The following is a 15,565-nucleotide window of genomic DNA, read 5'->3' as shown; positions in this document are numbered from 1 at the left end:
TACATGCAAGCCCCGACCAACAATAGAGCAAAGTACATATGCGGTACTTCTTCTGTTATGGAAGTCACAGCGATCTTGAGCTGTTACAAAAGGAATGATAAACACATTGCCTGCCCAACCAACAGCTAAGCAATCTCCTCCTCACATGCTTCCAGGAGCATCACTCCCTGCAACCGGCTTGCGATTCAAATAGCGGATAACAGCATCTTCAACCCTGTAAGAATTACCAAATAACTCAAGAATGAGTGCATTCCCACCAAAGGTTAACAAAAATACCACATATAGTACTTGGATCATGTATTCTAGTAGAAGATTGTATGGTTGTTGGATCAAAGCTAAAATAACACTGAATAAGCTTAAACTGTTGAACTGTCAAATGAAAATGGCATCTGATAATAATACCATCCCTCACGTCAATGACGCGACGTAAGTTGCAACTCAATCACAATGTTCTTAGGGGATGACTCGAGAGTATTGCATCCAACACAAAAGCAAATCAATTTGGATGAGCTCACTTACCATGGTTGGGTAAAGAAATCTGACCGGCGCTCTTTTTCAGCACTACGATTTGCTTCGCCAGCTGCAACCTTCAAATCCACGCTTTGAGATTCAATTAAAGCATCGATGAATTCCACCGGTGATTGACTGAAACCAAGGAAGAATGCCCGCCTCCGACGGTGCTCATGAATTTTTCTTATAGCAGTACATATTGCTTCATCACAAGTGTCAATTTCTTTGTTCTTCTCTGTGTTGGCCAATAGAGCAGATAAATCCCTCTGAATTGGAAAAGGCACATCGACCAATACATCATAACATGCAGTTCCAGCAGGACTATTCCCTGAAAGCTTGATCTTATGCTCCAAATGTATAGGCTGTGGAGGGAATAGATGCTGTGATATCTTCTGAGAAACCATCGTGAATTTCATTCTTTCTTCCCCAAAAACTCTTTGAAGAGGTGGATCGCAATTAAAGAAAGAGGGATCACCGGGGTTCTGCAATTTCCTAGCCTTTACATAATGCCAGATTGCAGCTATTATTCTCGGGCGCGTATCAACTTCAATACCAAGAACTTCCATCAAAGCTGGTGAAAGCTTGAACTTCTCGGGCACGTAGTTCATTTCTAACCGTATATTCACAGTAAATTCTTTATCCCCTTTCCTCTTCACCTCAAACCCCTCGTGAGGTGCAGGTGATCGAGCATTCTCCCACATAATGACATGGTTGTCAGGATATAGTCTCTGGTCCAAGGAAATGGTCACTCTCTTGAAGAAAGCTGAGAACTTTGGGTAAAAGGGGTTTGACTTTTGGACCACTCCGGGCTGATCAGGATCCACCCCATCTTCCAAGATCCTTCCAACTATCTTAAGCGTCCAGGTAGGGGGCTCGGCATTTGGCTTCTTTGGAATGGTGCGAATCTGATTTGCAGAGGTATTGAAAACATAAATACGAAGGGTTTTTTGCACACATGGAGGACTTTTAAGGGCCTCTTGGATGTCAACTTTCTTTCTTGAAAGAGCAGCATCGACACGAGCCTCAAACTCAAGAAGCTGGGTGTACAGAGCAGACTCAGGCAGAATCGCTGCCACTTTGTCTTGAAGCTGCTTCTCGGGAAGTTTCTGCCTCTTTCTCCGAGCAGCAGATTGCAATTCCATTACTTTCAAGGGGGACACCGCGTTGGTAGGGGAAACACCAAGAGGGCGGATCGGCGTCTTGGGTGGCATCCGCTTTGCGCCTAAATTACCGGGTGTTGACATGGAGGGTGATGATGTACCCAAACTACCAATGCCTGCTGGATGGGTCTGGTTGAGGGAAAGCCCTTGAGCTTGTAACTGAGCCTGGAATTGCGCGTGAGCCGCTTGTGCTTGTGCTTGGGCGTGAGCTGCTTGAGCTTGGGCATGAGCCGCAGCTTTGGACTGTGCCTGTGCTATAGCCTGTGCTTGGGACAGCTGAAACTGACTCTGAAAGCCAGCCGCAATCTGGGCTTGAGATTGTGAAAACTGAGGGTTTGTGGGCATACTGGCATTGCCAAAGGGCGAAGAAGAGGCCCCGAGGCTCTTGGGCGGGTTATTACTATTAACAGACATGGCTATCTAATCGACTTAATCCACCCAGAAAAACCTAAGAACACCAAAATCCCAACTTCCAGTAATCATTAGCTCAAATTACTTAGGCTCGAACTTATTCCAACAAACTCCCAAAAGCCAGCGACACCAGAAGCACCAAAATCCCAAGTACCATAAGTCTATACTAAGAGGTAAGCAAATATTAAAAAAGGGGGGAAACCCTAATTTCCCGAGTGAAGTAATGGATGCGTGGACAAGCGTAGATCTAAGAAAACCCTAATTCAACGTAGGCTTAGTGAAAATGCTCGGAATTGAGAGTGGGATGTGCCTAGATATTGAATATAAAATAAGGCACCCGCCTGTGAAAGCAAAAGACGCTGATTTGGACTATCAAATTGGGAAAGGCAATGGAAATGAATCCAAAGAGCGGAAATTTTTTAACTTTAAAGGAATAGAGAAAGGGAGAGAGAAGGAATGAGAAAATACGAGTACAGAATTCATACACAATGTCAGAAGTGGAAGCTTGCTCGTTGTTTTTGCTCTTTTCGCTCCGCCTGAGAACGAGGAGGGGGAGCGAGGAAAGCCTCTTCGATGATTCGTACGTTTTATGTTTTTTCAATTTATATCCTCAACTGGATATTGAATCCATGATCCGGCCCATATACCTAGAAAACGGGCCTCGCTGAACAAAAGAGTCTGGGACCTGGGTGTTAGGACAATTGTATGATTGAAACTGTTTTGACTTATAAAATAAAATGGGCCTTGTAGTGGTCATTGGACTTTCTACTATTTTTTATGGGTTTTTGGGCTTCGTAATTGGTAATTGGGCTTATTAGTTGCTCAAGTTACATAAGTAGAAGTGATATATATGAAATGTAATAGAACTTTCCAATTTCCTCTCATATTCCTCTTCTTTTTCCTCTCCGTTTGGGTGTGTTACGAAGTGATATAAGATATATGATCCAATAGAGCATACAAAAAAGTATGATACCATAATGAAAACTAATAGATCATCTGTTGAAGAAAACTTGTGAATTACACACTCATCAACTACAATCTTTTGGAGAGTAAATTATCATAATTAAAAAATTAGGATTTTTGCACTAATACAATGTAAAATCATCACTTACCCTAAAAAATTAAACTTATGAAAATAAGTAAATTTAATCATTTATATTATTCATTCGAACCCCAAAGCCCAAGCTCTCCAACCCTGATCCAATCCTACCGGGTCAATCTCATTCACCCACCCACTTCCCAGACCCCTGTAATCTTAGCTCCGATTGCTCCTTAACCCGATAAGACCAAGATCAAAACGCCCGCAATCTCAGTCTCCAGATTCGATCATCCATGGCTACCTCATCCTCTTCTCTCTACAACTTCCTCTCCTTCCTCTTTCCCTCTAAACCCCCGCCTCCGCCGCCGCCCCAGCTCCCTACTTTTCAGGCCCAGAAACCCAAGAATGGTCCCGTACCACTGGTGTCTCAAGAGGCCCCTCTAAATTCTTCTTCTTCTTCGTTGGCGTCTGTGATATGCCCCACTCTGGCATATGCCAACACCCTCTACTTCAAATCCGCCTACAACGTGCAAGTGATAGTGGATGAAAATGAGCACGAGGAGAGGCTGCTGAATCGGTTCCGGAGAGAGGTCATGAGAGCCGGTGTTATTCAAGAGTGTAAGCGCAGGAGGTTCTTCGAAAATAAGCAGGACGAGAAGAAGCGGAGGACGCGGGAGGCCGCTAAGCGCAACAAAAGGAGGTCTCTGCCTTTTTTAGTCTCTCTTAATTTATCCTACTTCGGTGTTGTTTCGATTTCTTTTTTAAAAAAAGGGTTGGGCTTTGTCGAGTGTTTAGCTAATCAAGGGCTTGGTTTTATTTCTCTCTATGATGTTCTTATGATTCTCTTCATTAGGTTGCAAGTGGTGTTAATAGATTTTGGTCACTTTAGGTTCAATTTGATTGCTATTTGTTGTTAGTTTTGCTGAATCTTGGATTTGTTGGCTTAATATGTGGGATTTGTTGGCTTAATATCTTGGATTTTCGTTCTGTTCCCCTAAAAACCCGGCCACCATGTAGGGATCAGTTGCGTCTTTCGTGGAGTACAAAGTTCATATACTTCATTTAGAATGGGGAAAAGTTCAATCTAGTAATCACTATAAATGACATTATGTGGGTAAGGTTTGGGATCCTGAGAAATTCCACTAATTTAGATTTGCATTTTTATAAGTGACAAATTCAGAGTTATTTATTATGTGTGATGCTTTGAAATGTCTCTCTATGACCCTATTTGGGCTGACAAGTTTAAACACGAAATTATAATACTATAAGCCAGTTTAGTTTACCTTGGAGAATTATTGCCTGTTGTTAATCAATGTATCTATGTTCTGTGTATATGTTTTTTTTTTTCTCTCTTGATAAGGAGGAAATGTTTGTTTGAATTTGGTTTAGTCTCAAATTTATTTTTCGAGTTATATAGATGCTTTAGTGAATTTTGTTCTGATTGATAGGGTGTTAATCTTTGGCTTTCATAGTCGGCACATAATGTTCACAATTGTGTTGCATATTCTTGTGGGTTCTTTAGACCCTGCAGGATAATTTAGCCTGTGGTTTAACACCTCACCAACATGCAGTTATGTAGAGTTCTTTCTGTTAGATCTCTCCCTTACAATGATTATTTACTGCTCGTCTGTCTCGTTCCATAACCAGGCGCCCCCAATTAAGAACTCCACCAGAGACCAAGCCGGAAGCCACAACAAACAAGAAGGAAGATGATGAGGATAATTGGGATCTGCCTGAAGAGGGAGACATCCCCTATTAACTGCATTCAACGTGCCTTCAATTTAGAAAACTCTTCACCTTTTGAGTGCAAGAAACTCTTGGTCCATGTAAATGGCATGAAGTGAATCCTGTTCTTCGACAGAATGAATTATATCCCTTTTGCATCGTTGTTTATGTATGAGATTTTCATTCTTGCGTCCATCTGAAGGCACTTTATGTTGGGTACTTTTATCTATCACCTATATAGGAGTGCTACCAATGGCAGGAATAAGTAGGGTTGGGCAGCAGGGCCGCCCCGCTACCCCGCCCAGACCACACAAGGGTGGGCGGGCTACCCCGCTTGCGTGGTCTGGGTGGCGTTGAAAACTCTTATCCTACAGTGGGCAGGGTGTGGGTCCATCCCGCCCCACACCATACTGGTATTATCCCTAGGAATAAGGAGGGAGACTTCTTTGGAAAAATAATACACTTTTTTTTTCCTTTCTCAACTGAAAAATAGAAGGTGAGTTAGAGTGTGTTTGGATGTTGAAGTGAGTTGAGTTGAGTTAATAAAATATTATTAGAATATTATTTATTATTGTTATTATTGTTTTGAAATTTGAAAAAGTTGAATTGTTTATTATATTTTGTGTTAGGATTTAAAAAAATTGTAATAATGAGTTGAGATGAATTATGGTTACAAACGAAGCCTTAGTTGAGGCCCTCTCTTTTGACTAGGCGAGGATCAAGTAGCGAGAGATAATATATAATATCTCCGTGAAAGGCTGACCTTGTAGTAGGTCTAACTAGGATTGAGTACAAGAATGCTTTACTAATATTTATTAGTTTATTAATATTTTTTTATCTATTTTTTATTATTATTCATTAATTTTTACTATTATTTAATATTTTATTATTATTTTTTCACTTTCAAAATAGAAATCTCTAATTTGGCTCAATTGCTTTTGGGGAAAGTATTGCTTCTGATGGACATACAAATGCTTTTTTTAAGTGTTATTACATACTGTTCCCTTATCTACGTCTGGTCTTTAGCCATACATGTGCCTTTTGGAGCTCGTAGAAAATTGTAGAAAAAAGTTTTATTTTGCGTCCTGTTGACCTGGAGAAAATTGATGAGCACAGAGCTATGAAAACTTGTGTTGGCTCAGTTTGGATGACGGAACAATTTCAACCCATTCTATTTCATTTTATCATTATAATTTTTACATAAAATATAATAAATAATTTAATTTTTTAAAATTTTAAATAATAATAATATTAAAAAAATTAATAATATTTTATTTAACTTTTATTTAAAAGCATCTCATACTCAAGACTCCGATGATAATTTTCATCTGACAATATTCTATCCAAACAATACCTAAGACTTGGATGATAATTTTTTAATGTAATTTTTGTTTTGAAATTTGAAAAAATTGAATTTTTTTTTATTTTTTATTTAAAAATTTAAAAAAATTGTAATGATTAGTTTGAAAATATTTTTATTTGAATAATGTTTGAGAAATAAATGAGATGAAATAAGATAAAATTAGATGAGATGTGATGAAAAACTTTTTCTAATAGAGCACTCCCAATGTGTTTTGTAAAACCCATTTTGATGTAAAATTTGAAGAAAAGTAGCTGAAAACTACCTCCAACGGATCATGTATTTTTATATATATTTTCCATTTTGCTACAGTGTTAGCTACATGTAGTGTGAACTATACACAAATGTAAAAATATTTTATTTATTTTTTCTCTTTTCATATACTTTGTCTCTCACAATAGTTTCTCTTTGTACTTTTTTTTTTCAGCAAACTATTAAATAAAATAACATTTAAATGATGTAAAAAAAATAGATAAATTGATATAAGGTATATTGTAAAAGTTAGTATATAAAATAGAAAAAATAAATTTTAATAATGTATTTTAAACGATACGATACATAAATCATTTGAAATGCTCTAAACATCCCTAATAATATTTTAATTTTATAATATTTTTTATTTAATTTTTTTTATCTCATTCCTCAAAATTCATTAAAAATTTAACTAAAATGATTTTACTATTATTTATAAATCATCTTATTACTATTTATAAAATTTTCATTTCATCTCATTTTTCAAACATACCTTTAAAATAAATTGAGGCCGGAAGAGTAATTTGAAAACGAAGAACTGAAGACTTGATTTTGTAATTAACCCTAATATTGCTTTTAATTTAAAATTTGAAACACGTAAAGTCAAAAGTAAGAATTAATATTTTATTAGATAATTGTATAACAGCAGTATTTTATCATGTCAAATTCATTTCTCTTTCTCAATTAGTCATTTTTTATTTAAAGATAATTGTGAAGATGACAGCCACTAGGCAGACTGGCAGGCTTGCAGCATGAATCAAAGAAACTCAACTCGACGAGAGTAAGTCTATGCATCTGCCCATTCCCTTGCGTACGGCACACGAATTCTGACGTGGCCTTTTTTATTTTAAATTCTATCGGTTTAGATATACAGAACATTTCGAATCCCTCTCCCCCGGCATTCTTCCTCTGCCATCACATCCTTCCTCTTCACCTCTGCCATCACATCCTTCCTCCATCACCTCTTCACGTCTGGCACCGTCTAGCACCACCGAAGTCACTATCAAACCACCACTGCCTGCTGATTAACGATTTTTTTCTCTGTTTTATAATCTTTGGGAAGCAAAATATTTAAATAATTTCACATGTTTATATATCGACTATTCTGAAATGGTATACAAAACAGTACCGGTATTGAAATATTTTGTTCCAATGTCTTGACCGATACGACGTCCGGTACGGTATTCAAAACTTTGTAGTAAAGTCCTCCCGAGTCATCCAACAGCATCTCATCTTACTATCCAAACGAGACATTAGACATAAATTCTTGAATAAATTTTTTAAAAATCAATTTTGCATTAGAGTTCACAAAAATAAATAGATTGAGTTGAAAAATTGATTAAATATAATTATTAAAATTATTTATTGTTTTAGAATTTTTAAAATTGTATTAATTTTTTTTTTTAAATGAAAAGTTGAAATAGAATTCGTTTTTGACATTTATTATATATTTGAGAATGAAATTATGAGAAAAATTAAAAATTTTCAAAAAATATTTTATTATCAAAGAAGGCCTCAAGTCTCAAGTAAAGCAAAACAGAGAAGCATTTGATCATACATTCATCGAGAGTATGTGTGATTCACTGCTCAATTAAAATCACAACTATTCCTTTTTTTCTCCTATATTATATTGAATTTCAATGCTAAGTTCGAAAGGTTACGCGGCTGTTAAATTACTTATTGCCTCTAAACTTAATAAGTTGGAAGATGTAAATTTAATTACCTATTCGCTCTACCGGAAATGAAACTTTCTCTTAATTAGTAGACTTAGCATATAGAATATTTAAATTTAAATTAGTGTGAAATCTAATTCCAATAATCAAATTTAAGATATCTATTATGATATTGTATTAAATCACTAATTGTTTTAAAATTTTAAATTAGTGAGGAGAGATTAAATTAATTATTTAGTTTATATTCTCATAGTCTCTCATTAACATCTTGTGGTCATCAAAAAGAGTTTTACTACTTACAAATTTGTTGTGTCAATATACTATTTGTTGTAACAAATTCTTGTTATAATGCACATTATAATTATAAAAAAAATAATATTATATACGACAATCTTATTCTATGAAAACAAGAGGATGATGCACAATCAGCAGATGCTGGACCGGAAGAAAGCTAAAGCCGTGTCGTTGTTCTCGTGCAACCCAAACCCACTTCCACAGAATCTTTCAACCTTTTTGGTTTTTTTGGGGTTTGCGTGAAATGCTATTTATGACTACGACAGGATGTCTACTCCTCGAATTTTGGGTCCTCTGTCTCGTATGATAGCATTAGCATTTTCAAATATATCCCAGCGGAAACTTCCAGGAGAGGGTGTGCACCTACCTTCTAATATGTGAAAATTGCTTGTAAATAGTTTTTTTTTTTTTTTCACTTGCATATATAAAAAGTGGCCAAATTAACTGACACGCATTTGGGAAATCTCTAAAAATTATATTTTATCTTTTACGTTTTGGTCTTCTTACGAATTTTTACGATTTTGTCACAATTTTTTGGTCTTATTCAATTTCTATTTAGATTTAAAGATAATTTAAGATGATTTTAAATAAATTAAATAAAATATTATTAGAATTTTTTTTAATATTATTTTTTTAAATTTTAAAAAAATTAAATTATTTATTATATTTTATATAAAAAATTAAAACAATGAGATAAGATTAGTTTCAATCTTTTCAAGAAATTAGATTCGAGAACTTTTCTTTCTTGGCGTAGGATTTTCTTGGGCATGCGCTCTGATGTTGTGCAGCCCTTTTTTTGTTTGCCTTGGGTTTTTTGGGGGGTCCCGCGTATGACTACGAACTACCCCAGCACGGGTCCACAAGACCGGAGATGTAAAAAAACAAAAATTTAATTATAAGTAATTTTACACATTAATACGTGTATCTATACAATATGATTAGTTAGAAAGTAAATTTTATTAAAAATAATACTAATTTGAATTTAGAATATAAAGGCAACAATATTAATACTCAGATTGATATGTAAACTTACTTGTAAATAGTAAAACTCGTAAAAAAATACAAACTGTGTTGTTTCTAAGGATTCAAGTTGCGTGTGGGGTTTAAAATAAATTGAATTAAATTGAGATGATAAAATATTGTTAGAATATTATTTTTTAATATTATTATTATTTTAAGATTTAAAAAAAAATTAATTTTTTTATTATATTTTATATTAAAATTTTAAAAAATTATACAAATAATAAGTTAAGAATAGTTTGGGTCCTTTAGAACCAAGCAAAACCATCTAGAGATTTGATCAGATCACCTTCATTGCTCAGCTCTTGACTAATTTTTTATTTATATATTTTTTTGTCGGCAAAAGGACGCTTATTTAGAGAGAGACAGTAAAGAACGAGGAGAGCTCATTTCAGGCGCTGTACGACTGACATTGGCACAGAACACGGGGATCAGAGAAGAAAGCGAAAATGGAAGCCGAAAACAACTTGGCCAATGGTCGTCAGGAGCGGTTAGTAGTTTAAAAACAAATATCACTGCTGCTTTAATTTAGCAATGTTTTTTTTTTTCCTCTTTGGTGAATGAGTTGTAGGAATAATTTATATTAATGTACATATATAAGAGCTGCATCAATGGATATGTTTCATTCATCTTTCTGATACATAAACTGGTTCTTGTATATTTCGTTTCTTCCTTAAAACTGCTATTTATTTATCTTCCCAACAAAATCAAGCTTTGAATGCCCAAAGCGTGACAGCCGGTGGCAACCCGACTTCACGCTAAAATATGATCTTCACTGTTAAAAAAATTAAAAGGATATTTAAGAAGAGTTATTTTTTAAGGTTGACTTGGCACGCTTCTTTTTTCCCCCCTTTAAATAACCCCTCGAGTTTATTCTGAGTGAGCAAGAAGTCTCTCTATTCATCCACCACGTTGGCAATGTTTTTTTTCCTCTTTGGTTAATGAGTTGTAGGAATCATTTATATTAATGTACTTATAAGCTGGATCAATGGATATGTTTCATTCTTCTTTCTGATACATAAGAGACACTGGTAGATCTCAAAATTAAACCGAGATGGTTCTGAACTTTGCACGAGTATATATGCATAAGAGCGTTAACATTGATCTATGCATATGCATATATAAAATCACTTCTTTTGCATAACTATTTTGCCATTCAAGTAAAATTTCTACATTGGCTTATGCATATTCGAGATAAAATAATAATAATAAATATTATTATTTTATTATTATTAATTTTTTACTAAAATCAATTTTTTATATATATATTTTACAATTAGCATCCACTACATACATTTGACATTAATAATACAAATGTAATAATAAAAAATATACTAAAATGAAATATATATATATAATATATTATAATAATAAAATGAATATGCAGATGAATGTTTGTTGTGTTGTTGAAGGAGGGAGAAAAGAAAAGGATTGTGAGAGAGAGTGGAAGGAGAGAGAAATAATTATTAAAATATATTTTGTAGAGTAAATAGTAGTATCCAAATTTAGATAAGTATTGTTCATAGTTAGCTAAATATTTAGATATGCATAAGTCGTTGTAGATAATTTTAGGGTCATATTATGTAAATATGACTTTGCATATATATATATGCATAGACCAATGTGGATGCTGTTAGAGGGCCAAAAACTTCGGTGGCAACCCGACTTTGGCCACTTGTATTCCTCTTTAAAATTTGATCTTCATTGCTAAAAAAATTAAGTGGATATTTAACAAGAGTTATTTTTAGCCCAACGTGTCTTAATTAAGAAACATTAGGCTGCATTTGGATGTTGAGTTGAGCTCAACTGAGTTCAGTTTTTTTATAAATAATAGTGTGTTGAATAGTGGAGAGAGTTATATGAGACCCATCTAAACTGAATTTAAAGTATGTTTGGATATTAAGATGAGTTTAATACTTTTTATGGTAAGTTGAAAAAGGTTATGAGTCCCACATATAAAGATAGGTTAAGTTAAAAAAGGTTATTGATCCATGTGTAAAGAGATTTTGAGTTGAGATGAGTTTAGTAATTTAAGAATTAGGTGTTTAGATATTAAACTTAATTAAAATTAGACTATATTTAACTGAACTCAGCTGAATCTTCAACCAAATGTCTTAGTGTGCTTCCTTTTCTTCTTATTTAAGGTTGAGCTTATTCTGAGTGAGAAAGAAGTCTCTCTATTCGTCCGCCACCGTTGGCGTACACCAGGTGAAAAAATAAATTTATTAAAAACGTAATTATTATTATTATTTTTTTGTTGTGAAAATAAATATATAATTTACCTAAAACTTTTGTATAAATTCAATTAAACAAGTATTTAAAAATGAAGATCACCGTGGTGATTCAATCATTCAAATCAAACCACCAAAATATGGGCCCCCCCCCTCTTGTGGCTAGATTTTGTCCATCCGATCCGCTTGTAGTCCTGCTGCACCATTCGATCTGGTGGGGATATCTTTCTTTGTTCTTCTTCTTCTTTTTTTAAATTGATTTATATATATTTTTAAACTCTTATTATGCATAATTTACTTAATTCAAAAAAATAAATTATTTTTTGAATTAAATAATGATTTTTCGTGGGGCAGTCTCTGACTTCCGCGTGTTTTCCCCCTTGACCGTGGTGAAAGAAAAGCCTCCACTTGAGCATAGCACAAGATATTATTGAAAACTTGAGAATTTTTTAGATTTAGGCCTTTTTGGATGGTAAAGTCCTCACAAATCATCCAATGATATCTCAATATCTAAACACTATTGACATAAAATTCTCAATCATTCAAGTTTTTTAATTTTTTTATCTAATCATTATAATTTTTTCAAATTTCTTTATTAAAATATAAAAAACAATTCAACTTTTTCAAATCTCAAAATAAAAATTATATTAAAAAATTATATTTTAATAATATTTTAATTTTATAACATTTTCATTCAATTTTTCCTCTCTCATTTTTTAAAACTCCATAAAATATATTAGTTCAAACATTTCATTACTATTTATAAATTATTTTACCACTATTCACAGATCATCTCATCTCATCTCATCTCACTATTCAAACGAGACAATAGAGATAAATTCTTGAATAAATTTTTTAAAAATCAATTTTGCATTAGAGTTTGCAAAAATAAATAGATTGAGTTGAAAAATTGATTAAATATAATTATTAAAATTATTTATTGTTTTAGAATTTTTAAAATTGTATTAATTTTTATTGAATGAAAAGTTGAGATAGAATATGTTTTTTACATTTATTATATCTTTGAGAATGAAATTATGAGAAAAATTAAAAATTTTCAAAAAATATTTTATTATCAAAGAAGGCCTCAAATCTCGGGTAAGGCAAAACAGAGAAGCATTTGATCAAACATTCATCGAGAGTATGTGGGATTCACTGCTTGATTAAAATCACAACTATTCCTATTTTTTCCCTATATTATATTGAATTTCAATGCTAAGTTAGAAAGGTTACGCGACTGTTAAATTACTTATTGCCTCTAAACTTAAAATAAGTTTAGTAGACTTTCTCTTAATTAATAGACTTAGCATATAGAATATTTAAATTTAAATTAGTGTGAAATGTAATTCCAATAATCAAATTTAAGATATCTATTATGATATTGTATTAAATCACTAATTGTTTTAAAATTTTAAATTAGTGAGGAGATATTAAATTAATTATTTAGTTTATATTCTCATAGTCTCTCATTAACATCTTGTGGTAATTAATCAAAAAGAGTTTTACTACTTACAAATTTGTTGTGTCAATATACTATTTGTTGTGATGCACATTATAGTTATAAAAATAATAATGTTATATACGACACTCTTATTCTATTATAAAAATATGTTACTTTGCATTATCTTTGAATTATTTCTTATTTTTCTTAAAAAAAAAAAGAAAAATATTGATAGACAATGTCATCTCATCATGATAAGATGTAATATTATTTTTCATATAAAAAAAGGTTAAAACATCAATACTTTTTATTAAGAGGGAACCAACATTAATAGTGTGTTAGGCGAGCTAGGGCACATCCAAGATTCCTATCGTCCATGTGGCACTCATGGAGGTGGTCTTGAAATGATTTAGTTTATATGCTAATACAATCTTTATGTTCAATATTCACTCGAAGAATAACATTTATTTGGGTGGCAAAGACAAAAATAATAGAGGAATTGAAAGGAAAATGCGCGTGCATGTATAGGTGTTTGATCAATTTGATGGTGGAAACTAGTCAACATTTTATAGTCTTTGCTTTTTGTTTGCAGTGATGAGCAAGGAGGATTCCTTGGTCTATCCATCCAGTTCCTACTCACCATCCAAGCTCTCATTCAAGTGTTGGTGAACCTTCTTCAAGTACAGAATCAGAACTCAGCCTCCTCTCCATTCGAGACACACTGCACAATTATGTCTCTTTTTATTGGAGCTATGTCTGTTTACTTCCTAGCATTGATGGAGTTATTCCGACCCATTCCTAATGCTAGCTATGGCCATGCCGCAAGGCTTATTTGCTACGTCTCGGGTGTTCTTGCATGTACTTGTCTATTATTGATTCTCTTCCCTGCATTTGGGTGGGTTATTTTAGCTCTATTCTCCATAAGAATATTACCCGATCTATTTCAACAGATTATTGAATTACTCAAAGGTATATCCGACAGATTATTCAATATATATGATTCAATCCAGCAGTATTTCAATCCAAATAATGTTCAAGCAGAATCAGGCCCTCCAGCAATTAACGGTAACTCAATGGAGGAAGAACACGGCAGTGGCGAGCCAACGGAGCAAGAGGATGGAGGGGTTTGATGCTGTCATGTGTGTGCTGGCCGCAGAGCTGGATCTCAAGGAAAATGGGCAGAGTTGGGGGTTTTGTATTATGAGCCCAAGTATCACGAGTTCAGTCCAATAATTAATTTATGTTTGTTGGTCCAATAATTATTATGATAAGTTCAATAGTTTGTTGAGTTGAAGATTTAGTTGTTGAGAAACGGTCTTCAGTATTGAGTACGTGGGTCTATTTCTACAGACACTAGTTCCATTATTTAGCAAGTCATTGTAATGGCCCCGTTGTTTTGTTAATACAGGAGACTCGTGTTGGCGTCCTTGGTTTCCTCGAATTAACCTTATCTCTTAGATTTTATTACTTTCATTCACAACAGATGTCTTATTCTATATTAATTTCTTCATTGTCTGTGTGTTTTTGTAACTAGCTACATGATTACTAGTACTGCTTTAATTTATTCTACCGTGAGGTGAGACATATTCTGTATTCTATAAAACCGCTGAAGATCATCATGTGAGTTCAGGCCCCTCGATTCTGTATTCCAGTGAGAGAGAGGATACCTTTCTCAAATACCTCTATGCCTTACTTCATGCAATCCGATGATCAACTGCCCTGATTTTCGCGAAGAGAAGAACTTCATGAAAAAGTAATCGCTGGGAATTAAAGATTCATAATTATAGTATGACAAATTCTTAAAACAGAGAGAAAGAGAGAGAGACTTACCAACCCATAAGGTAATCTTCCATCTCTATTGTTTTGAACTTCTTCTTCTCCTTCCTTTCCTCGGGAATGGAGCTCTGCATGATCCGATCCCAATTTCTTGTTCAACGACTAGGGATTTCTACACATCTCAAGAAAAATCATTAAAACTTCACATTCTTATCATTTGGGGCCAAAACATAAATTAGGATGAACGGAGGAAAAATAAATAAAAAGCTTATATGGAGGCATATAATATTAGTTTTCATTCATTATTTTGAGCAAGCTCCTATTTTTCTATGGATAAGATGGGCGTTTCAATAACCTCAAGGGCCGGTTTACTAACACCGTTAATCTGTCCATTCCCCTTTATCATAGCCGCTCACGTGTTTTTTGCATAGGCTGTTCCCTGGTTGGTGCTTATCTGTCAAAGACGAAGACCCGAAGATATTCCAAGAAGATTGCGAGAGAGACGCGAGTCGAAACAGATAAAAAGAAATTAGAAAGTATGGAAATCATGCCACTCCTCAAATCATTTATTGCCAAACGTCCAAGCCTCATTATTCCATTGTATTTGAATGCAATGACCTACTAATTAATTCATCCTTCACATACATTATATCAATGTACGATCTCTTCCTTA

The 15,565-nt window shown here is 33.8% G+C and overlaps 2 protein-coding genes and 1 long non-coding RNA gene across 4 annotated transcripts; 1 reads left to right on the top strand and 2 right to left on the bottom strand.

Annotated features, from left to right (window-relative positions):
* Positions 1-26: 26 nt before the first annotated feature.
* Positions 27-2,671, bottom strand: LOC121252067 (SWI/SNF complex component SNF12 homolog). The gene is made up of 2 exons (XM_041151536.1): positions 520-2,671; positions 27-214 (listed from the first exon to the last, which is right to left on the bottom strand). The coding sequence occupies exons 1-2, from the start codon at positions 2,082-2,084 to the stop codon at positions 142-144; spliced, it is 1,638 nt and encodes a 545-aa protein (XP_041007470.1). The 5' UTR covers positions 2,085-2,671; the 3' UTR covers positions 27-141.
* A 637-nt stretch (positions 2,672-3,308) lies between these two features.
* LOC121252426 (30S ribosomal protein S21, chloroplastic-like) lies at positions 3,309-5,038 on the top strand. Of its 2 annotated transcripts, none has more exons than XM_041152032.1 (2): positions 3,309-3,820; positions 4,768-5,038. In XM_041152032.1, the coding sequence occupies exons 1-2, from the start codon at positions 3,414-3,416 to the stop codon at positions 4,877-4,879; spliced, it is 519 nt and encodes a 172-aa protein (XP_041007966.1). In that variant the 5' UTR covers positions 3,309-3,413; the 3' UTR covers positions 4,880-5,038. The 2 variants fall into 2 exon arrangements, with proteins under 2 accessions (XP_041007966.1, XP_041007967.1); XM_041152033.1 differs by having other exon boundaries at positions 3,309-3,844; positions 4,104-4,814.
* An 8,826-nt stretch (positions 5,039-13,864) lies between these two features.
* Positions 13,865-15,426, bottom strand: LOC121252427. The gene is made up of 3 exons (XR_005938218.1): positions 14,947-15,426; positions 14,784-14,835; positions 13,865-14,001 (listed from the first exon to the last, which is right to left on the bottom strand). It is a non-coding gene; the product is annotated as an uncharacterized LOC121252427 (long non-coding RNA).
* Between the last annotated feature and the right edge of the window lie 139 nt (positions 15,427-15,565).

The sequence above is a fragment of the Juglans microcarpa x Juglans regia genome, chromosome 2S, assembly GCF_004785595.1.
Source record: "Juglans microcarpa x Juglans regia isolate MS1-56 chromosome 2S, Jm3101_v1.0, whole genome shotgun sequence".
In the NCBI taxonomy this organism is placed as follows: domain Eukaryota; kingdom Viridiplantae; phylum Streptophyta; class Magnoliopsida; order Fagales; family Juglandaceae; genus Juglans; species Juglans microcarpa x Juglans regia.
The sequence above is the reverse complement of the archived record's forward strand: the minus strand, read 5'-3'. Positions and strand labels throughout refer to the sequence as shown.

Coding starts and splice junctions, on each gene's coding strand:
- LOC121252067 (XM_041151536.1), bottom strand. CDS start 2,084: ATGTCTGTTAATAGTAATAACCCGCCCAAGAGCCTCGGGGCCTCTTCT. Junction 215..519: donor GATTTCTTTACCCAACCATG/GTAAGTGAGCTC, acceptor TAATTCTTACAG/GGTTGAAGATGCTGTTATCC.
- LOC121252426 (XM_041152032.1), top strand. CDS start 3,414: ATGGCTACCTCATCCTCTTCTCTCTACAACTTCCTCTCCTTCCTCTTT. Junction 3,821..4,767: donor GCTAAGCGCAACAAAAGGAG/GTCTCTGCCTTT, acceptor TTCCATAACCAG/GCGCCCCCAATTAAGAACTC.